The 22,360-nt window shown below is 43.2% G+C and overlaps 1 protein-coding gene, 1 long non-coding RNA gene and 3 other non-coding genes across 5 annotated transcripts; all 5 read right to left on the reverse strand.

Moving 5' to 3' along the window:
- Positions 1 to 5,661: 5,661 nt before the first annotated feature.
- Positions 5,662 to 8,620, reverse strand: LOC139407540 (uncharacterized). Its single transcript, XR_011634106.1, has 4 exons — positions 8,502 to 8,620; positions 7,885 to 7,966; positions 7,586 to 7,660; positions 5,662 to 7,347 (listed from the first exon to the last, which is right to left on the reverse strand). It is a non-coding gene; the product is annotated as an uncharacterized lncRNA (long non-coding RNA).
- Positions 7,428 to 7,516, reverse strand: LOC139408162 (small nucleolar RNA SNORD60). Its single transcript, XR_011634217.1, has one exon. It is a non-coding gene; the product is annotated as a small nucleolar RNA SNORD60 (small nucleolar RNA).
- On the reverse strand, positions 7,756 to 7,844 carry LOC139408161 (small nucleolar RNA SNORD60). The gene has a single exon (XR_011634216.1). It is a non-coding gene; the product is annotated as a small nucleolar RNA SNORD60 (small nucleolar RNA).
- Positions 8,109 to 8,178, reverse strand: LOC139408152 (small nucleolar RNA SNORD38). The gene has a single exon (XR_011634208.1). It is a non-coding gene; the product is annotated as a small nucleolar RNA SNORD38 (small nucleolar RNA).
- Positions 8,621 to 10,591: 1,971 nt separating the features above from the next.
- On the reverse strand, positions 10,592 to 19,920 carry LOC139406341 (small VCP interacting protein). The gene is made up of 5 exons (XM_071148848.1): positions 19,881 to 19,920; positions 19,405 to 19,468; positions 18,823 to 18,873; positions 15,238 to 15,354; positions 10,592 to 12,593 (listed from the first exon to the last, which is right to left on the reverse strand). The coding sequence occupies exons 1-5, from the start codon at positions 19,907 to 19,909 to the stop codon at positions 12,579 to 12,581; spliced, it is 276 nt and encodes a 91-aa protein (XP_071004949.1). The 5' UTR covers positions 19,910 to 19,920; the 3' UTR covers positions 10,592 to 12,578.
- Between the last annotated feature and the right edge of the window lie 2,440 nt (positions 19,921 to 22,360).

Consider the following 22,360-nt stretch of genomic DNA (forward strand, 5'->3'; position numbering starts at 1 on the left):
TAAAACGGGAGAAAATCGCTAGCCAAGTTTATTCGTAACCCAAAATAGCTAAAGCAAACGAGGTGCAGCATAAATTAAGAACTAACTAGCTCTCAACAAGTCTGCAAATGATTACTCACCAAAGGGATCGAGTCATTTTCTTGCAGATGCATGGTGTTCTCTGTGCGGCTGCCAAAGACAACTTAGTTTTATAATGATAGCCATAATTCTTCCCGGAGGATTTGTGACATTTACCACGCCGTGTCTTTGGTAGTGAAAGACTGAATGAGCGAAGAGCGGGGTATTTATAAGGCTTTTTCTTGTCTGGGGTGGACCCCACCGGATAATCAGCCAATTATTCGTCTGTAGTTCTGAGCTACAGAGGCTCCCGTAGATTACACAAGAATTGTCTGTACTTCAATGACTACAAATCCCACGAACATTTTTTTATGGCGAGCAATTTCAAATACTGTTATCATCATGTCTAGTTCAGACGGTATTTACAGTGAAAGGTTTGTCCCTGACCATTTCTTATGCTTTATTGATGAAATAGTTACATTCCATTCAAATGGAAGTCAACAATTAAATAATTGTGAATTCCTACTAAAGTCTTACCTAAAGATATCCACTATAAACACATTGGGATCCATTACTGACCGCAGCACTGCTGAAAACGAAGCACTGTAACCTGATAAGTGATCGTCACAGGATATATTTTATGTTCCAAGATGGATGCAATGTAACGGATCCATTTTTACCAAAAACCCACAGAGACAATGTGTGTCCCTCAAAATGACAAGAGCACTTAGCTGAGTGAATCAAGTAAGGGTGTAGGGAGGAAAATAACAAGTACAAACCAAGGCAAGCAAAAAAGTGAAATTTGAGAGAATTTGTGTCCAAAATTTGTGGGATCTTTTATTTCGGCTCATGAAACATGGGACCAACACTTTACATGTTGCGTTTATATTTATGTTCATGTATACTTGACATAGCACAGTCCTAATGTATATAATATATCATATTGTCTACACATTCTACCACAATAAGTTATTATTCTTAAATCAACTTTGATTTGATTCTCCCGGTAGGCTCCACTCTGTCTCAGTAAACTCCATTAATAAGAAGGCAGGGAGAGTGGCTGGCTGCTGAGACTGACTGGCCAGTGGCAGTATCCAGTGTGATACTTAGCAGATACTTTCATCCTAAGTGATTTTTTATGGTACAGTGAGTGCATACAAAGGGATGTGTATAGGATCCCGGTGGGTAATGAACCCACAACCTCACCACACACTAATCCAACTAAGTCACAAAGGACCACCATGTCTAGGTTATATAGGGCTGGTTTCCCAAACACAAATGAAGCCTAGTCCTGGACTGAAAAGCACTTTCAATGGAGATTCTGCTTAATCTGTGTCCGGGAAACCAGCCCTTAGTGTAACAGTGTAGGCCTAGGCTATATGGGTGTCATGGACACTTGTCAAAACCAGTCATACCTCTTTCTGTCTCTTCTCAGCTGCCTCTGCTAGCTGACGTCTCCTCGTCTCCTGTGAAGGAAGCAGAACATGATGTTGAGTGTTTCAATCATAGAATTACATAGCTAAGGGATTTATAGGATATCTGTGGTTTCACTACCGGTCAAAAGTTTGGACACCTACTCATACATGGGTATTTCTTAATTTTTAAAAACTATTTTCTACATTGTAGAATAATAGTGAAGACATCAAAACTATAAAATAACACATATGGAATCATGTACTAACCAAAAAACAGAGGCAGTAGGATGGTTTGTAATGCTTCGTGCTGGTAGAAAGCCATCTTTACTTCTTGCTGAAGTGGGGTGCTGCCATCTTTACTTCTTGCTGAAGTGGGGTGCTGCCATCTTTACTTCTTGCTGAAGTGGGGTGCTGCCATCTTTACTTCTTGCTGAAGTGGGTTGCGGCCATCTTTACTTCTTGCTGCAGTGGTGTGCGGCCACCACTAGGTAGCTGTTTGAGGTGAGGTCCTTGGTGTTGGAGGACATGGGAGAGGTCTTCCCCTCCAATCTGGAGATCTGGAGCATCCGACATGGGTCGTGTTTCAGAAGGTAACTTTCGAAGGTCTCCCAGCCTCCTCCCACACGCACCATCACATGCTTATTGTGTAGCATCTAGGAGAAGAAGATTACATTATTGCCCATTCAGTGTTCACAAATTAACATCTGTGTTCTGCTTTATCCCAGGCATGGCGAATAACAAACGTGTAAAAACTGGGATAATCTTTAGCTGACAATATCATTTCATCGTGTAGTACAGGGATATTCAAATCAGATCCTGGAGGTCTAGAGTACTGCTGATTTTCTGTTCTACCTGATAATTAATAGCACCCACTTGGTGTCCCAGGTCTAAATCAGACCTGGATTAGAGGGGAAGAATAAAAATAACAATGGAACTGAGGTTTGAGGTTCAGATTTCTGCTGATTTTCTGTTCTACCTGATAATTAATAGCACCCACTTGGTGTCCCAGGTCTAAATCAGACCTGGATTAGAGGGGGAAGAATAAAAATAACAATGGAACTGAGGTTTCAGGTTCAGATTTCTGCTGATTTTCTGTTCTACCTGATAATTAATAGCACCCACTTGGTGTCCCAGGTCTAAATCAGACCTGGATTAGAGGGGGAAGAATAAAAATAACATTGGAACTGAGGTTTGAGGTTCAGATTTCTGCTGATTTTCTGTTCTACCTGATAATTAATAGCACCCACTTGGTGTCCCAGGTCTAAATCAGACCTGGATTAGAGGGGAAGAATAAAAATAACATTGGAACTGAGGTTCAGATTTCTGCTGATTTTCTGTTCTACCTGATAATTAACCAGTTAAACATAACGAAAATGTATCGGGACAGCAGCAAATCAAATCTCTGTGAGAGATGAAGCCTTTAGAGAGACAGAGATGAGTTGCCTCAACAGCTTCCTGTTTTGGTCTAGCTGTCGACAAGGACACTGAGTGAGAAAGGAACTGCCCTGTTCCATTATTTCACTCAAGCTGCTGGTAAAAATGACAATTTCAGCAAATTGCTGCTGTTGCCATCTGCTGCATTCTGAAGGAGATTGGGCATCGATAGTAATGCATTTAAAACTCCTGATTATACTGCGTGATAGATTTTCCACTTTGCTCATCAATCAATCAGCTTAATGTACTGTCTCACTAATCATTCAGCTTAATGTACTGTCTCTACCTGCTCACCAGTCAATCAGCTTAATGTACTGTCTCTACCTGCTCACCAATCATTCAGCTTAATGTACTGTCACTACCTTCTCAAGGCACAACAGAGGGTAGTCCGTACGGCCCAGTAAACATGCCTGCCATCCAGGACCTCTACACCATGCGGTGTCAGAGGAAGGCCCTAAAAATGGTCAAAGACCCCAGCCACCCCAGTCATAGACTGTTCTCTCTACTACCGCATGGCAAGTGGTACCGGAGCACCAAGTCCAAAAAGCTTCTTAACAGCTTCTACCCCCAAGCCATAAGACTCCTGAACAGGTAACCAAAGGTTACCCGGACTATTTGCATTGTGTGGACCCCCCCAACCCCTATTTTACGCTGCTGCAACTCTCTGTTTATCACAGATGCATAGTCACTTTAACTATACATTCATGTACGTACTACCTCAATTGGGCCGACCAACCATTGCTCCCGCAGTGGCTTACCGGACTATCTGCATTGTGGCCCACCCACCACCCCCTCTTTTATGCTACTGCTACTCTCTGTTCATCATATATGCATAGTCACTTTAACCATATCTACTTGTACATACTACCTCAATCAGCCTGACTAACCGGTGTCTGTATGTAGCCTCGCTACTTTTATAGACACCGCGTCTCACAGCGGTTGGAACAAAGGACAGATTTCCACCGGTCCAATGTCCATTGCTCGTGTTTCTTGGCCCAAGCAAGTCTCTTCTTCTTATTGGTGTCCTTTAGTAGTGGTTTTCTTTGCAGCAATTCGACCATGAAGGCCTGATTCACGCAGTCTCCTCTGAACAGTTGATGTTGAGATGTCTGTTACTTGAACTCCGTGAAGCATTTATTTGGGCTGCAATTTCTGAGGCTGGTAACTCTAATGAACTTATCCTCTGCAGCAGAAGTAACTCTGGGTCTTCCTTTCCTGTGGCGGTCCTCATGTGAACCAGTTTCATCATAGCACTTGATAGTTTTTGCAACTGCACTTGAAGAAACTTTCAAAGTTCTTGAAATATTCCGTATTGAAGTAATGATGGACTGTAGTTTCTCTTAGCTTATTTGAGCTTTTCTTGCCATTATATGGACTTTTACCAAATAGGGCTTTGTTCTGTATACCAACCCTACGTTGTCACAACACATCTGATTGGCTCAAACACATTAAGTAAAGAAATTCCACAAATTAACTTTTAACAAGGCACACCTGTTAATTGAAATGCATTCCAGGTGACTACCTTATGAAGCTGGTTGAGAGAATGCCAAGAGTGTGCAAAGCGGTCATCAATGCAAAGGGTGGCTACTTTGAAGAATCTCAAATATAAAATATATTTTGATTTGTTTAACACTTTTTTGGTTACTACATGATTCCATGTGTGTTATTTCATAGTTTTGCTGTCTTCACAGCGTAGCCTAGTGGTTAGAGCACTAGTAACCTAAAGGTTGCAAGTTCAAATCCCCGAGCTGACAAGGTACAAATCTGTCGTTCTGCCCCACTGTTCCTAGGCCGTCACTGAAAATAAGAATTTGTTCTTTACTGACTTGCCTAGTTCAAGGTAAAATAAAAACTCTACAATGTACAATAGTAAAAAAAAATAAAAACACCTTGTATGAGTAGGTTTCCAAACTTTTGGCCGGTAGTGTATATTAACATTCACACCTCATATCCAAATCTAAGCAACATTGATTTACACACATATTTAGATCGTTTACAATTTGGATATAAAGTGTGAAAATGCTAATTTAGGGTACAACACATAGGTCATAATACAGCCTTCTTTCACCTGGAGTGGCGTGACCCACGTACCGCTACGGATCCCACCCCAACGAGGATATAGTATCCGTTTTCTGACTAGTATCGAGCTGCGGCTTGGTAGTATTGTTTCATGTAATGTATTCAGTGAATTTTATAATTAGATTTTTAAGCTTTTAGGTTTGTGAGAGTGCAAGTAGAAGGAATATTAACTCACCCTACTTGCTGTGAAATGCCAATGATATCCTCTTTCATGTTGCCTTTCCCTAAACAGTCTCATCGCTCTGTCAAACAGTACACACTTTCAATTTCTTGTCCTAGGCTACTTGGCTAAAGTACTTACACCAGGCCAGCTAGTAAACATTAGCATGACAGATCTAGCTACATGTTGAATTTCCATAGGCTCGGGCCACAATGTATGACTAGATCAAGGTCACCGTTATAAATCGTTGACCAGTACAGCAAATTAAGTAAAACCACAAATCCTGTCGCTTTGACCAAAGCGCTACACCGTAATGGTAATCAACTAAGTTAAATACTACAGTGGCATATTACAAGTCGCAATGTTAACAGCCATACATAAAAGGTGTTTAAACATTTCTCTGTAAGACAATTCCCACAATGCACCAGTTCTATCCAGCTCTATTCTGTTTGAAGCGAAGACTAAAGGATTAGACTAATTTAGAACGTCGTCTTTGATCGGAATGTCATCAGGATTGATTCTTAGAACACATCCATTGTGTCAAGTCTATTTTAACCACTGACAAGTGTTCAAGTAACATTCCCAGGCAAATCGCTAGAGCCGGCTGGCGAACAGACGAGTGTGTTACTTTTACATATCCCTATTGATAAATCAGTACTGCCAATGGCCACTATTACAGAGACAGCATGGATAGCAGTGATGGATCATACAGGCGGAGTTGCATTAGAAATATGAACCAACTAGAAACTAATCCAGTATCAATGTCATTCACACAAAGTACTAGAACAAATGTTATAAAACTTTATTGACATCATAAAAATATTACAACTGAACACCAGTCTCCACACTGGAGATCAACCATACTGTTGCCGACACCAGTTGTAGGGTACACTTAAATACGTATTTTTTTAATGGGAGTAGGCAAGTCCGTTAAGAACAAATTCTTATTTACAATGACAGCCTACATAGGCCAAACCCGGACGACGCCCTAAGGGATTTCCGATCACGGCCGGTTGTGATACAGCCTAGATTCAAACCAGGGTGTCTGTAGTGAGGTCTCCAGCACCTTAAGACAGGTGCGCCACTCGGGAGTTTATAGGTAGGGCAAGCAGAGGGAGGGGCGACGAGTACATTGTAACTGTAGGCTTTTGACAACTGGGCTCTGTTGTCTACTTCCAGAGTCAGATGACCTCAATACCATTTATGTCTCTGCATCTAGTTTGAAATGAAGTGGCCAACTGGCACAATTGCAAGTCAGCGTTAGCGAAATGAAGATAATCTGTGGTTTCTGCTAACGCTATAAGCAATAGCTGGCTACTTCCTTCAAACTGGATGCAGACCAAACGGATTTCCATGAGGTCAGACTGGAGAAGTAAATAAAAGGCACCATTAAAAATAAAGACTGAAGTATCCCTTTAAGGGGCCGGCAGTACTTCCCCAACTAATTTGCCTGTCCTTTGTGGCACGTTAAGATAGAACTGGGCAGTAATTCAGGTGTGATAAAACTAGGGCCTAAACGAATTGATCATCAAGAAACCAGAGCAGCGTAAAAATAAAGACTGAAGTATCCCTTTAAGGGGCCGGCAGTACTTCCCCAACTAATTTGCCTGTCCTTTGTGGCACGTTAAGATAGAACTGGGCAGTAATTCAGGTGTGATAAAACTAGCCCGTAGTAAATGTTTTGTGGATCGGAACGCAGCGCTTTATCACAGACAGCCCTCCCCATCTTCGCTACCGTTACACCATCTCAGTTTAACAATCTAGGGACACCAAGAAATTGTCACAACTCGTTAAATTGCAACATTGATCATCATTATAGGTTATCAGAAGTGTCCACTTAATGAGGGCTGAAGGGGGCAGGGTGCGTCTTAAGTGTTTGGACTGTAGCCCAGGTGTGCTAAAACTAGGGCCTAAACGAATTGATCATCAAGAAACCAGAGCAGCGTTACAGACAGGCCCCCCCCCCCAGCTACTGTTAAATCATAAAATGTACCATATCAGTTTTACAATCCAGGGTTAAACCAGTCTAGTCTCTTGAACTTGGCCAATCTCCAGATTCACTACAAGATTTAGCTCATGATTTGGCCCACATACAATGCTTAGTTTGATACATAGCACATATATTGGATAACACTAGCTGTGGGCAGTAACCACCCCTTGACATGTTGGGAGTATGTGGGAAGCCCCTCCCGTCTATGGAACCTGAAACAGAGGAACACTTGGTCAGTGTAGATCCAAAACATCACCTAGGCTACAGTAACACCTATACAGAGTTAATATCAGAGCCTCAGAGTGGAGTTAGAATCAGAGGCTGTTACCAGCTCTCATACGAGGTGTCAGAAAAGTTATTTTAGTTTTGTCATCGCTGGCTCACTGCTACTATACACCAACAATCACCAGAAGACAAAGTAGTGTCTGAGGAGTAAGAGGGGTTGTTTACCAGAGGGCTGAGGATCACTGCAGGTCACATGGTCTCAGATTGACCAACCAGACTGCAGCACTGAGCACCCAACTCCTGTTGGGAGAAAGGTTGAGAAAGATGAATACCTCACCAGTAATACCACTGTAAGTCACAGAATACCCTACTGTCACATAGATGGTAACTAACAAGAGCCTCAGAGTGGAGTTAGAATCAAAGGCTGTTACCAGCTCTCATACGAGGTGTCAGAAAAGTTATTTTAGTTTTGTCATCACTGGCTCTGCTCCTTAAACCTGACCAGGTGTTATTAAGAGACTCACCTGACGACATGAAGCTGCCATCACATCACGGACTTCCTACAGCCGCCTCTGTAGACCGAAAATCACCCTCATTACAGATCCCCTGAAATACAACACCTGTTACTGACACGACAAATGGTAGTTTGAGACACTTAATTTATCATGCAGTTGTTAACTAACGTTTTGTTAAGGCCCGGGCCAACTAGCTAACTGGTTAACTAATACGAGTTATAAAAACCCAGGTCTTTCTCAGAGTCACTAATATCGATCACCATCATTCAGTAGCAGAACTGGACAAAGTTATCTTCATAGAAAGACCAAAGATAATAATTAAAACGTTGTGCTGTGTAGAAAAAAAGGCTTTACATTAGCGCAATATGGACCCACGTGGCACTAGCTAGGGTAATGCTAATGAACGTTAAACCTTTTAACTAACTTCGAAGTTTAGTTTATACCGGTTGGCATGTAATTTACTTTAAACATTAGCTAGTTAACAAAGCTAACGTATTCTTCCACGAAATTATTAATTGGAAGAGTCGTAAGCCAAAATAGCTAACGTTAGCCATCTTGAAGCAAACTATGTGCAGCGAAAATAAATGACAAAACTAGGCTCAACAAGTCTGCAAATGATTACTCACCAAAGGTAGCTTATCATTTTATGACGGATGTATTGTATTTTCTGTCCGGATGCCAAATATAACCTAGTATTATAATGATAGCCATAATGCTTTCGACAGACGTCTTAACTCAGTGAAAGAGCGAACAAGGGAAGAGCAGACTATTTATAGGGCTGTTTTCCTGTCTGGCGTTTACGCCGGATAATCAGCCAATTATTCATCTGTAGTTCTGAGCTACAGAGGCTCCCGTAGGTCAGACAGAACGATCTGTACTACAAGGACTACAAATCCCACGAATATTTATTTTATGGCGAGCAACTTTAAAAACTGTCATCATCATGTCTAGCTCAAACGGTATGTACAGTGAAGGGTTTGTCCCTGACCATTTCTTAAGCTTTTTTAAAATTATTTTTTTACCAAAGAGATGACTTCCATTCGAATGGAAGTCAACAATGAAATATGTTTTTATTGATAATGCTGAACGATAACCATCATAAACACATTGGGATCCAGTACTGACCCATAGAGCTTATTAGCAGTACTGCTAAAAACTATTTATTTTATTTTATTTATTTAACCTTTATTTAATCAGGTATGCTAGTTGAGAACAAGTTCTCATTTACAACTGCGACCTGGCCAAGATAAAGCAAAACAGTGTGACACAAACAACAACACAGAGTTACACATGGAATAAACAAAACAACAACACAGAGTTACACGTGGGATAAACAAACATACAGTCAATAACACAATAGAAAAATAAAAAGTCTATATACAGTGTGTGTAAATGAGGTAAGATAAGGGAGTTAAGGCAAAAAATAGGCCATAGTGGCAAAGTAATTACAATATAGCAATTAAACACTGGAGTGATAGATGCACAGAAGATGAGTGTGCAAGTAGAGATACTGGGGTGCAAAGGAGCAAAATAAATAACAATATGGGGATGAGGTAGTTGGGTGGGCTATTTACAGATGGGCTATGTACAGGTGCAGTGATCTGTGAGCTGCTCTGACAGCTGGTGCTTAAAGTTAGTGAGGGAGATATGAGTCTCCAGCTTCAGTGATTTTTGCAGTTCGTTGCAGTCATTGGCAGCAGAGAACTGGAAGGAAAGGACGGCCAAAGTAGGAATTGGCTTTGGGAGTGACCAATTAAATATACCTGCTGGAGCGCGTGCTACGGGTGGGTGCTGCTATGGTGACCAGTGAGCTGAGATAAGGTCGGGGCTTTACCTAGCAAAGACTTGTAGATGACCTGGAGCCAGTGGGTTTGACGACGAGTATGAAGTGAGGGCCAGCCAACAAAAGCGTACAGGTCGCAGTGGTGGGCGGTATATGGGGCTTTGGTGACAGATGGCACTGTGATAGACTGCTGCCAATTTGTTGAGTAGAGTGTTGGAGGCTATTTTGTAAATGACATCGCTGAAGTCAAGGATCGGAAACAGGAAGCCAATTCTGGATTTAATGTTGGATTGGAGATGCTTAATGTGAGTCTGGAAGGAGAGTTTACAGTCTAACCAGACAACTAGGTATTTGTAGTTGTCCACATATTCTAAGTCAGAACCGTCCAGAGTAGTGATGCTGGACAGGCAGGTGCGGGCAGCGATCGGTTGAAGAGCATGCATTTAGTTTTACTTGCATTTAAGAGCAGTTGGAGGCCACGGAAGGAGAGTTGTATGGCATTGAAGCTCGCCTGGAGGTCAGTTAACACAGTGTCCAAATAAGGGCCAGAAGTATACAGAATGATGTTGTCTGCGTAGAGGTGGATCAGGGAATCACCCGCAGCAAGAGCGACATCATTGATGTATACAGAGAAGAGAGTCGGCCCGAGAATTGAACCCTGTGGCACCCCCATAGAGACTACTGCCAGAGGTCCGGACTACAGGCCCTCCGATTTGACACACTGAACTCTATCTGAGAAGTAGTTGGTGAACCAGGCGAGGCAGTCATTTGAGAAACAAAGGCTGTCGAGTCTGCCGATAAGAATGTGGTGATCAGGTTACAATGCACTGTCACCTGATAAGTGATCATCACAGGAAGTACATTATGTTCCAAGATGGATGCAATGTAACTGGTCCATTTTTTTTTTATACCAAAAACCCCACAGAGAGAAAGTGTCAACAAGAGTCTTTTATTTCTACAAAATTACATTGGCGTGACTTCATGCCCCTCAAAATGGCAAGAGCACTTGAAGCAGTAAGGGAACAGGGAGGAAAAGCACTCGAGTACAAAGCAAGGCAGGTAAAAAGTCAATACTTCATCAAGTACACACTAGCGACCTGCTAGTTCAGGCATGCTTCTTTCCTTCCATTTCATTGTGGTATCTCATTGTGGTCGACAGGTAAGGCCAGTAGGCAAAAAAAATCGACTCAAGTCCTATTTGTTACCATCGTACCGACAGAACGCATAAACAATATTACTGTTCATGCACAGGTTGAAATGGGGGGAAAAAAAACTCTAAATCTACGAGATACAGCCAACTACCTCATACAACACGTCAATCTGTCAACAATTTCAATAATACTTAAATAAAGCAGAGATCAAGATAAATATCCTTCGTACATTACAAACCGATACTAAAGTGGATCAAATAACTTCTATTGCACAGACAATAGGAAAACCAAACCTCAAAGTCAAATGCCAATTGAATAGTGTTGGTGCATGAACTCTAAAACAGCATTCAAATGTGGTTCATAAGTAGTTATATAAAAATGTAGCTAATTGTCCACACTGATATACAATAGAAAATGTTTTATGAATCATCTAGGCCTATGTTGAACATTAAGGACTTGGTAGCATATATATATATATATATATATATCATTTTTATATCATATATATCATTTTTTCAGGAGAAATCTATCATATAAAACTGTCACAAGAATGAGAACATTCTTTAAAATGTTTTAAATGTTAGAAAACATTTACAAAAGCAGTAAGCAAAATGGTATAAAATCTGCAAAGTTGAAATGGCAGAGAGAGAGAGAAATGTAGAGAGAGCAAGAGAAGGGGTGAGAGAGAGAGAGCAAGAGAAGGGGTGAGAGAGAGGGTAAGAGAAGGGGTGAGAGAGAGGGTAAGAGAAGGGGTGAGAGAGAGGGTAAGAGAAGAGGTGAGAGAGGGTAAGAGAAAGAGAACGGGTGAGAGAGAGGGCAAGAGAAGGGGTGAGAGAGAGAGCAAGAGAAGGGGTGAGAGAGAGAGCAAGAGAAGGGGTGAGAGAGAGAGAGCAAGAGAAGGGGTGAGAGAGAGAGCAAGAGAAGGGGTGAGAGAGAGAGAGCAAGAGAAGGGGTGAGAGAGAGCAAGAGAAGGGGTGAGAGAGAGAGCAAGAGAAGGGGTGAGAGAGAGCAAGAGAAGGGGTGAGAGAGAGCAAGAGAAGGGGTGAGAGAGAAAGCAAGAGAAGGGGTGAGAGAGAGAGAACAAGAGAAGGGGTGAGAGAGAGCGAGCAAGAGAAGGGGTGAGAGAGAGCGAGCAAGAGAAGGGGTGTGAGAGAGAGAGCAAGAAGGGGTGAGAGAGAGAGCAAGAAGGGGTGAGAGAGAGAGCAAGAAGGGGTGAGAGAGAGAGAGCAAGAGAAGGGGTGAGAGAGAGAGCAAGAGAAGGGGTAAGAGAGAGAGCAAGAGAAGGGGTGAGAGAGAGCAAGAGAAGGGGTGAGAGAGAGCAAGAGAAGGGGAGAGAGAGAGGGCAAGAGGACTAGTAGATGGAGAGAGAGAGCGAAAGGGGGAAAGAGCAGAGAAAGTGAGTGGCAAGACGCCTGGTACAGTTTATAGATGTACTGTGAGCGTGTATACTGTATGCTACTCATAGCTGTGTCATAGTCATCCTGTCCGTTCCAAAGATCCAGATCTCTTGTACATCTTGGCATTAGGGGAGGCATGTACTGCGGTACACACGGCCAACATCGAGCAGCAGAACCTTTCTTTATACCAAGGCGAAGCATGGCAAACTATCCTACTGCCTCTGAAAAAGCTTGTATTTAAAATAAAACATTTTTAGAAGGACAGACAGCCAAAAAGGCATTTAAGTCAACTGGTACCAATACTCTTCATGTTGTTGACTGAACCTCAGTGTAGATTGAGACTTTCATACATCTCTCCATGTCTGTCGATTTTTAGCCCACCTGCCACTACAGACAGAAGGGGGAAAAAAAAGTGAATTTTGTTATTGAATAGGAATGACCACAGCAATTAACAGTATATTGCCTGTATGAAGTTCCTATTTTGTAGACATAAATATATATGTAAAATATTGTGAGAAAACATTTCTACGGCTCCAACTGAGCATCAACCAGCAGTTACAATGCATCTCCAGACATCACCAAATCTGTGTCCTAGATGAAAGGACCCACTTTCAGCCCTCCTCCTCCTCCCCCTCCAGACATCACCTAATCTGTGTCCTAGATGAAAGGACCCACCTTCAGCCCTCCTCCTCCTCCCCCTCCAGACATCACCTAATCTGTGTTCTAGATGAAAGGACCCACCTTCAGCCCTCCTCCTCCAGACATCACCTAATCTGTGTCCTAGATGAAAGGACCCACCTTCAGCCCTCCTCCTCCAGACATCACCTAATCTGTGTCTTAGATGAAAGGACCCACCTTCAGCCCCCCTCCTCCCCCTCCAGACATCACCTAATCTGTGTCCTAGATGAAAGGACCCACCTTCAGCCCTCCTCCTCCTCCTCCAGACATCACCTAAATCTGTGTCTTAGATGAAAGGACCCACCTTCAGCCCTCCTCCTCCCCCTCCAGACATCACCTAATCTGTGTTCTAGATGAAAGGACCTACCTTCAGCCCTCCTCCTCCCCCTCCAGACATCACCTAATCTGTGTCCTAGATGAAAGGACCCACCTTCAGCCCTCCTCCTCCAGACATCACCTAAACTGTGTTCTAGATGAAAGGACCCACCTTCAGCCCTCCTCCTCCCCCTCCAGACATCCCCTAATCTGTGTTCTAGATGAAAGGACCTACCTTCAGCCCTCCTCCTCCCCCTCCAGACATCCCCTAATCTGTGTTCTAGATGAAAGGACCTACCTTCAGCCCTCCTCCTCCCCCTCCAGACATCACCTAATCTGTGTTCTAGATGAAAGGACCTACCTTCAGCCCTCCTCCTCCCCCTCCAGACATCACCTAATCTGTGTCCTAGATGAAAGGACCCACCTTCAGCCCTCCTCCTCCAGACATCACCTAATCTGTGTTCTAGATGAAAGGACCCACCTTTAGCCCTCCTCCTCCCCCTCCAGACATCCCCTAATCTGTGTTCTAGATGAAAGGACCTACCTTCAGCCCTCCTCCTCCCCCTCCAGACATCACCTAATCTGTGTTCTAGATGAAAGGACCCACCTTCAGCCCTCCTCCTCCCCCCCCAGACATCACCTAATCTGTGTTCTAGATGAAAGGACTCACCTTCAGCCCTCCTCCTCCCCCTCCAGACATCACCTAATCTGTGTTCTAGATGAAAGGACCTACCTTCAGCCCTCCTCCTCCAGACATCACCTAATCTGTGTTCTAGATGAAAGGACCCACCTTCAGCCCTCCTCCTCCCCCTCCAGACATCACCTAATCTGTGTTCTAAATGAAAGGACCCACCTTCAGCCCTCCTCCTCCCCCTCCAGACATCCCCTAATCTGTGTTCTAGATGAAAGGACCTACCTTCAGCCCTCCTCCTCCCCCTCCAGACATCACCTAATCTGTGTTCTAGATGAAAGGACCCACCTTCAGCCCTCCTCCTCCCCCTCCAGACATCACCTAATCTGTGTTCTAGATGAAAGGACCCAACTTCAGCCCTCCTCCTCCCCCTCCAGACATCACCTAATCTGTGTTCTAGATGAAAGGACCTACCTTCAGCCCTCCTCCTCCCCCTCCAGACATCACCTAATCTGTGTCCTAGATGAAAGGACCCACCTTCAGCCCTCCTCCTCCAGACATCACCTAATCTGTGTTCTAGATGAAAGGACCCACCTTCAGCCCTCCTCCTCCCCCTCCAGACATCACCTAATCTGTGTTCTAGATGAAAGGACCCACCTTCAGCCCTCCTCCTCCCCCTCCAGACATCACCTAATCTGTGTTCTAGATGAAAGGACCTACCTTCAGCCCTCCTCCTCCCCCTCCAGACATCACCTAATCTGTGTTCTAGATGAAAGGACCCAACTTCAGCCCTCCTCCTCCCCCTCCAGACATCACCTAATCTGTGTTCTAGATGAAAGGACCTACCTTCAGCCCTCCTCCTCCCCCTCCAGACATCACCTAATCTGTGTACTAGATGAAAGGACCCACCTTCAGCCCTCCTCCTCCAGACATCACCTAATCTGTGTTCTAGATGAAAGGACCCACCTTCAGCCCTCCTCCTCCCCCTCCAGACATCACCTAATCTGTGTTCTAGATGAAAGGACCCACCTTCAGCCCTCCTCCTCCCCCTCCAGACATCCCCTAATCTGTGTTCTAGATGAAAGGACCTACCTTCAGCCCTCCTCCTCCCCCTCCAGACATCACCTAATCTGTGTTCTAGATGAAAGGACCTACCTTCAGCCCTCCTCCTCCCCCTCCAGACATCACCTAATCTGTGTTCTACATGAAAGGACCCACCTTCAGCCCTCCTCCTCCCCCTCCAGACATCCCCTAATCTGTGTTCTAGATGAAAGGACCTACCTTCAGCCCTCCTCCTCCCCCTCCAGACATCACCTAATCTGTGTTCTACATGAAAGGACCCACCTTCAGCCCTCCTCCTCCCCCTCCAGACATCACCTAATCTGTGTTCTACATGAAAGGACCTACCTTCAGCCCTCCTCCCCCTCCAGACGGAGACGTGGTCATCTCTTGTTTGTTCATCTCCTCCTGTTTCTTTTTCTTTCTCTCAACTGCTTCTGGGTTTTTGACACCCCTGTAGGTTGTCTAAGAGGAGATGGGGAAGTCAGAATGGCAGCTGGCTAAAGACATTGGTTGCCTCTCAAATGGAAGGGTTGCAATAATAATGCTGAGCTGGTGGTGGTGTGTGGGAGAAGGGGGGTGGGTGGTAGTGTGGGGGGGAGACAGGTGTGGGGGAGGTGGTGGTGTGTGGGGGGAGAAGGGGGGTGGGTGGTGGTGTGTTGGGGAGACGAGGGTGGGTGGTGGTGTGTGGGGGGGAGACAGGGTGTGGGTGGTGTGTGGGGGGGAGATGGGGGGGTGGTGGTGTGTGGGGGGGAGATGGGGGTGGGTGGTAGTGTGTGGGGAGGAGAAGGGGGTGGGTGGTGGGGGGGAGACAGGGTGTGGGTGGTGTGTGGGGGGGAGACGGGGGGGGGGTGGTGTGTGGGGGAAGGGGGGTGGGTGGTAGTGTGGGGGGGAGACAGGTGTGTGGGAGGTGGTGGTGTGTGGGGGGAGAAGGGGGGTGGGTGGTGGTGTGTTGGGGAGACGAGGGTGGGTGGTGGTGTGTGGGGGGAGACAGGGTGTGGGTGGTGTGTGGGGGGGAGATGGGGGGGTGGTGGTGTGTGGGGGGAGATGGGGGTGGGTGGTAGTGTGTGGGGAGGAGAAGGGGGTGGGTGGTGGGGGGGAGACAGGGGGTGGGTGGTGGTGTATGGGGGCGAGACAGGGGGTGGGTGGTGGTGTGTGGGGGCGAGACAGGGGGTGGGTGGTGTGTGTGGGGGGAGACTGGGGGTGGGGGGGAGAAGGGAGAAGTGGGTGGTGGTGTGTGGGGGCGAGACAGGGGGTGGGTGGTGGTGTGTGGGGGGGAGACTGGGGGTGGGGGGGGGGGGAGAAGGGAGGGGTGGTGTGTGGGAAGGAGGGAGAAGGGGGTGGGTGGTGTGTATGTGGGGAGGAGTGGAAGATGCCAGAGAATCCAAGAGATGAGCTCAGACATTCTCCTCATACTCACCCGGGTGCTTTAAATAGGCTGATATGTTTTATTTGTTGGAAACAATTGGCTTTGACTGAAGAATTTGTGTCACAGTAAAAAAATACCCACCAGTCTAAACAGTGATTGATGAGACTTTAGTAGCCTTGCATCAAGGATACAAACAACAAAGATTGTATTTCTTGGTTAAAGTCTCTAGTTATATAAGCTACCCTTTTCACACGATATAGCCGAATCGAGCCGAGCTGCTCACACAGCACATCCATCGTAGCTGCTGGAACTGTGCTGGAAAAAGATTGGAGTCAGCACAGTAGGGTTTGGGTCAGAACAATAGTGTGAAAACTATTTAAAGGATAGGTCCACTGGGTTTACCTTCTCTCTGCCTTCTCACAATTCACTTTATTACTTGTAAATAAGCCATACTTGACGTGTATTTTTTAGTTAATTTAACCTTTAACTAGGCAAGTCAGTTAGGAACAAATTCTTACTTTACAATGACGGCCTAACCCCCCCCCCCCGGCCAAACCCTTCCCTAACCCAGACGACGCTGGGCCAATTGTGCGCCACACTATGGGTCTCCCGATCACGGCCGGTTGTGATACAGCCCAGAATCGAACCAGGGTCTGTAGTGACACCTCTAGCACTTGAAACATGGAACACAACACTTTACATGTTGCGTTTATATTTATGTTCATGTATACTTGACATAGCACAGTCCTATTGTATATAATATATCCTATTGTATATAATTTATCCTATTGTATATAATATATAATATATCCTATTGTATATAATATATCCTATTGTATATAATATATCCTATTGTATATAATATATCCTATTGTATATAATATATAATATATCATATTGTATATAATATATCATATTGTCTATAATATATCATACTGTATATAATATATCCTATTATATATAATATATCCTATTTAATATAATATATCCTATTTAATATAATATATCCTATTGTATATAATATATAATATATCATATTGTATATAATATATCCTATTGTATATAATATATCATACTGTATATAATATATCATATTGTCTATAATATATCATACTGTATATAATATATCATACTGTATATAATCATATTGTCTATAATATATCATACTGTATATAATATATCATATTGTCTATAATATATCATATTGTCTATAATATATCATACTGTATATAATATATCATATTGTCTATAATATATCATACTGTATATAATATATCATATTGTCTATAATATATCATATTGTCTATAATATATCATATTGTCTATAATATATCATATTGTATATAATATATCATATTGTATATAATATATCATATTGTCTATAATATATCATACTGTATATAATATATCATATTGTCTATAATATATCATATTGTCTATAATATATCATATTGTATATAATATATCATATTGTATATAATATATCATATCGTCTACACATTCGTCTACACACAATAAGTTATTATTCTTTTTTTTTTTTTTGAATTTTACCCCTTTTTCTCCCCAATTTCGTAGTATCCAATTGTTGTAGTAGCTACTATCTTGTCTCATCGCTACAACTCCCGTACGGGCTCGGGAGAGACGAAGGTTGAAAGTCATGCGTCCTCCGATACACAACCAACCAAGCCGCTGCTTCTTTAACACAGCGCACATCCAACCCGGAAGCCAGCCGCACCAATGCGCCGGAGGAAACACCGTGCACCTGGCCACCTTGGCTAGCGTACACTGCGCCCAGCCCGCCACAGGAGTCGCTGGTGCGCGATGAGACAAGCCCTCCCTAACCCGGGCGACGCTAGGCCAATTGTGCGTCGCCCCACGGACCTCCCGGTCGCGGCCGGTTACGACAGAGCCTGGGCGCGAACCCAGGACTCTGATGGCACAGCCCTTAACCACTGCGCCACCCGGGAGGCCCCATAAGTTATTATTCTTATTGCCATGATACTCCTTTTACATCGCTTGTTCTATTTTTGATTTGACGTTTGATTATTGTTGATCTCTGTACTGCACTGTTGAGGAGAGCTTGCAGCTAGGCATTTCACTGTACCGTTTACACCTGCTGTATCCTGTGTATGTGACAAATCAACGGTAGGCTCCACTCTGTCTCAGTAAACTCCATTAATAAGAAGGCAGGGAGAGTGGCTGGCTGCTGAGACTGACTGGCCAGTGGCAGTATCCAGTGTGATACTTAGCAGATACTTTCATCCTAAGTGATTTTTTATGGTACAGTGAGTGCATACAAAGGTATGTGCACAGGGTCCCGTTGGGTAATGAACCCACAACCTCACCACACACTAATCCAACTAAGTCACAAAGGACCACCATGTCTAGGTTATATAGGGCTGGTTTCCCAAACACAAATGAAGCCTAGTCCTGGACTGAAAAGCACTTTCAATGGAGATTCTCCAGGACTAGGCTTAATCTGTGTCCGGGAAACCAGCCCTTAGTGTAACAGTGTAGGCCTAGGCTATATGGGTGTCGTGAACACTTGTCAAAACCAGTCATACCTCTTTCTGTCTCTTCTCAGCTGCCTCTGCTAGCTGACGTCTCCTCGTCTCCTGTGAATGAAGCAGAACATGATGTTGAGTGTTTCAATCAGAGAATTACATAGATAAGGGATTTATAGGATATCTGTGGTTTCAAACTATTGGAAGAGGGTAATGAGCATTACAGTTATCATTCATATAACTTCCATAACACGGGGAGAGACGTTGTCAAAAATAATATATCTTAGAAGAATAATGTAACCAAGTTGACATGAACAAACACATCTGGGACCAGGTTATGTTTGGTAACAAGAATGACAAGGAGGGGCACACTGGCACAAACAGACTGGTTGGTACCCAGGCTATAACCAGATAGGGGCGGGTCTGAAACTTGGTAGCTAGTCTGGTAAAGTAAACATGGAAGAATAAAAATGTGTAGATACCTCGCTAGCTATGTTTACTGTCAATAACCAACACTTTGGCACACCTAGATAGCACTAGTTAGGTTGATCGAAGGACAGAAAATGGGTACACCCAGAGTAGCTAGCTAATGAACATGTTATAATTAACAAGGATAGTTTGTAGTTTTGCTAGTTAACTTACTGGGTCTGGTGTCGGTACCACGTCGTCTCCAGCTCCACCAAGGCACGGCAAGCACATCCCCATACTTGAGCAAGGCAATCAATTTGTTAGTATCTGTTTTGAATGTTTGCTCGCTAGTTGACTAGAATAAAAAATAAAATAAAAAAACTCAACTACAACTAGCAAAATTGCCTAGCTTATTTTATGCATATCGACGAAGCTAACTAACTAGCCATTCCCGCTTGTGCTAAATCTACGAGCTTACTACTAGCTACTATAACTAAGCAGTTGCTAACTAGTTGTTGTATTGCTAACTAACTACTATTTATACAAAATAACCTTTTGTTGAAACGACGCGTCATTTGGAGAAAAAAAACCCGTTCAATTTGAAAGACAGTGGAGAAAAAAAGATGACCTAATTTAGCTACTTCACCCATGTAAACACAGAATATGGGCTATGTTCCAGGACATACAAGAACTGGGCCCATGACTCTCACCTTTGCGTTTGCGTTTGCGTTGCACCCATAGAAAACGTTGTGATCTGAAACAACCCCCCTTAGTCCGGTCAGGCGTGAGAGAAACTGTGGTGCACACGACTGCCATCGTGTGGTGAGGAGTGGACGTTACCCATATGTGACAGGTCGCACCTTTGCAGCGCTTGTGAGATCTGTTCATGTGCGCAGCTATACTGTAAAACATAAATGAAAATATACCTGGAACGCAACCATTTCCATTGGGGCTGGTGTGCAGCAAATCAATTCAAAACTAATGGAATAGTATTGGTTTCATTAACATAGCCAACAAACTACCCCATTTTCTATGTTTTTATCATAGGAAACTCTTTAATTTGCAATTAAATGATGTAGTCCTAGTTTCAAACCATGACCATGTTCTCCATAATGGGACCTAATGTTGCTCATGAAATGGCATTCCCTTGCAACATTATTTGGGAGCTAGAGAGGATGTACCATATAATTAGGAATTATAATAATTATAATACGATCTCACCGAGTGCTGTTCATGTAAAGTGTTTCCTTCAAATCAATAAAAATTGAGAAAAAAATAAGTATAATTTGTTGAACTACTGTACATGTTCTTTACAAGAGTATATCCTGGAAAATATAATATCATGACATTAACAGCTTAATGTGTGTCATTCATTGACATATAGATGCAATCTAGATATATATTCCGACTCTTGTATAATGTCGCGAAATAGTCCATAAAAATTATATTATTTGCATTATATGCTCACTTTTTGGTCATCTTGGATCAGCGTATCCCTGCTTGAGTAGCATTTTCTACACAGAGTTCACCATTCTCCCAATCAATATAATCAATAGACGTTTTATTATAGCATACTGTGAGAACCAGAACCAATCGCATTTCAAACCCCACCCATGAATACAGCTAAATTGAACATGTCAAAAGCCCGTGCGTTAGTCAGTGTGTCTGTTGGAAGAGAAGACAGTGGTCCGACTCCGCTTCAAGGAAGCATATTTCATTTCATGTTTATTCGTTAGATTAATAGTATTGTTGCATCCGAGGCACGGGGGATAACGGGAATCGCGCAATGGAAGTTCAAGTTCAGTTTCATTCAGTGGATCCCGGACTGGAACTTTCCTCCGCGGGGAATGGTAGGGCTAACACCAACTCCACTTTAAATAGTTTCTGTGCGGATTCATTTCCCAAGGGTTTATCTTTTGTTTATATTAGCATTTGAGATTATATTTCAGATAAAGCCTAATTGCTTTTCTGACATGGTCTAAGCCTAGGTTTTTATAATAGAAAAAAAAAACTCTCAAAACAGAAGCGACTCTCAATAGAATCAACACGTTTCTATCTCAATCATAAATGAAAGGTTCACTTTACAGTCGCTATAATGTCGATGCACGTCAGTTATTCCTGAGGCGAAACTGCGCCTCAGGAATAGATTTGGGATTTTACGCACTAAGTTAATTAATATGAATGTGAAAATATATTTCCAATATTGAAAAAAAAAAGATTTGCACATCATTTTTTAGGGGGGACCATAAAAACACTAATGACGAAATTGTCTACATATATTCATCATATTTCTCTCTCTGAGAGACATTCATTAAATGCATTAATTTGCGTAGCCTATAAAACAATGTAACACAGGTTACTAAAATTATATTCATATGAATAACTTTATTGATAAAACTTCCAGTAGCTTACACACTGAGTGTACAAAACAATAGGGACACCTGCGCTTTCCATCACATAGACTGACCAGGTGAATCCAGGTGAAAACTATGACCCTTTAATGATTTCACTTAAATGAATCCACTTCAATCAGTGTAGATGAAGGGAAGAGACAGGTTGAAGAAGGATTTTTAAGCCTTGAGACAATTGAGACACATACAATTGTGTATGTGTGCCATTCAGAGGGTGAATGGGCAAGACAAAATATTTTACTGCCTTTGAACGGGGTATGGTAGTAGGAGCCAGATGCACCGGTTTGAGTCAAGAACTGAAACCCTCCTGGGTATTTCATGCTCAATAGTTTCCTGTGTGTATCAGTAATGGTTCACCACCCAAAGGACATTCAGCCAACTTGACACAACTGTGGGAAGCATTGGAGTCAACATGGGCCAGCATCCCTGTGGAACGCTTTTGACACCTTGTAGAGTCCCATGCCCCGACGAATTGAGGCTGTTCTGAGGGCAAGAAGGCAGGGGACGGACAGACTGACTAATAACAATAGTAACACTAATAATCAATAATCATGTTTATTCAACATAATAATCAAGAATAGGTTACTTCCAGAACCAGTTTGACTTTGCTGGTGATGTTAATTTTACCAAAAATGTGCATCTGTTGCACCATGGACACTAAAGTCATCATAACTAGCCAACTTTTCTTGTCTGGTTAGCCTAATGTTTTTTTACAGAGTTGGTGGTGGTTATGTCCCATATTGAAAACAGTGGAATTGTGTCATCGTAATTCATCAGTA

This window comes from Oncorhynchus clarkii, chromosome 4, assembly GCF_045791955.1.
Source record: "Oncorhynchus clarkii lewisi isolate Uvic-CL-2024 chromosome 4, UVic_Ocla_1.0, whole genome shotgun sequence".
Classification (NCBI taxonomy): domain Eukaryota; kingdom Metazoa; phylum Chordata; class Actinopteri; order Salmoniformes; family Salmonidae; genus Oncorhynchus; species Oncorhynchus clarkii.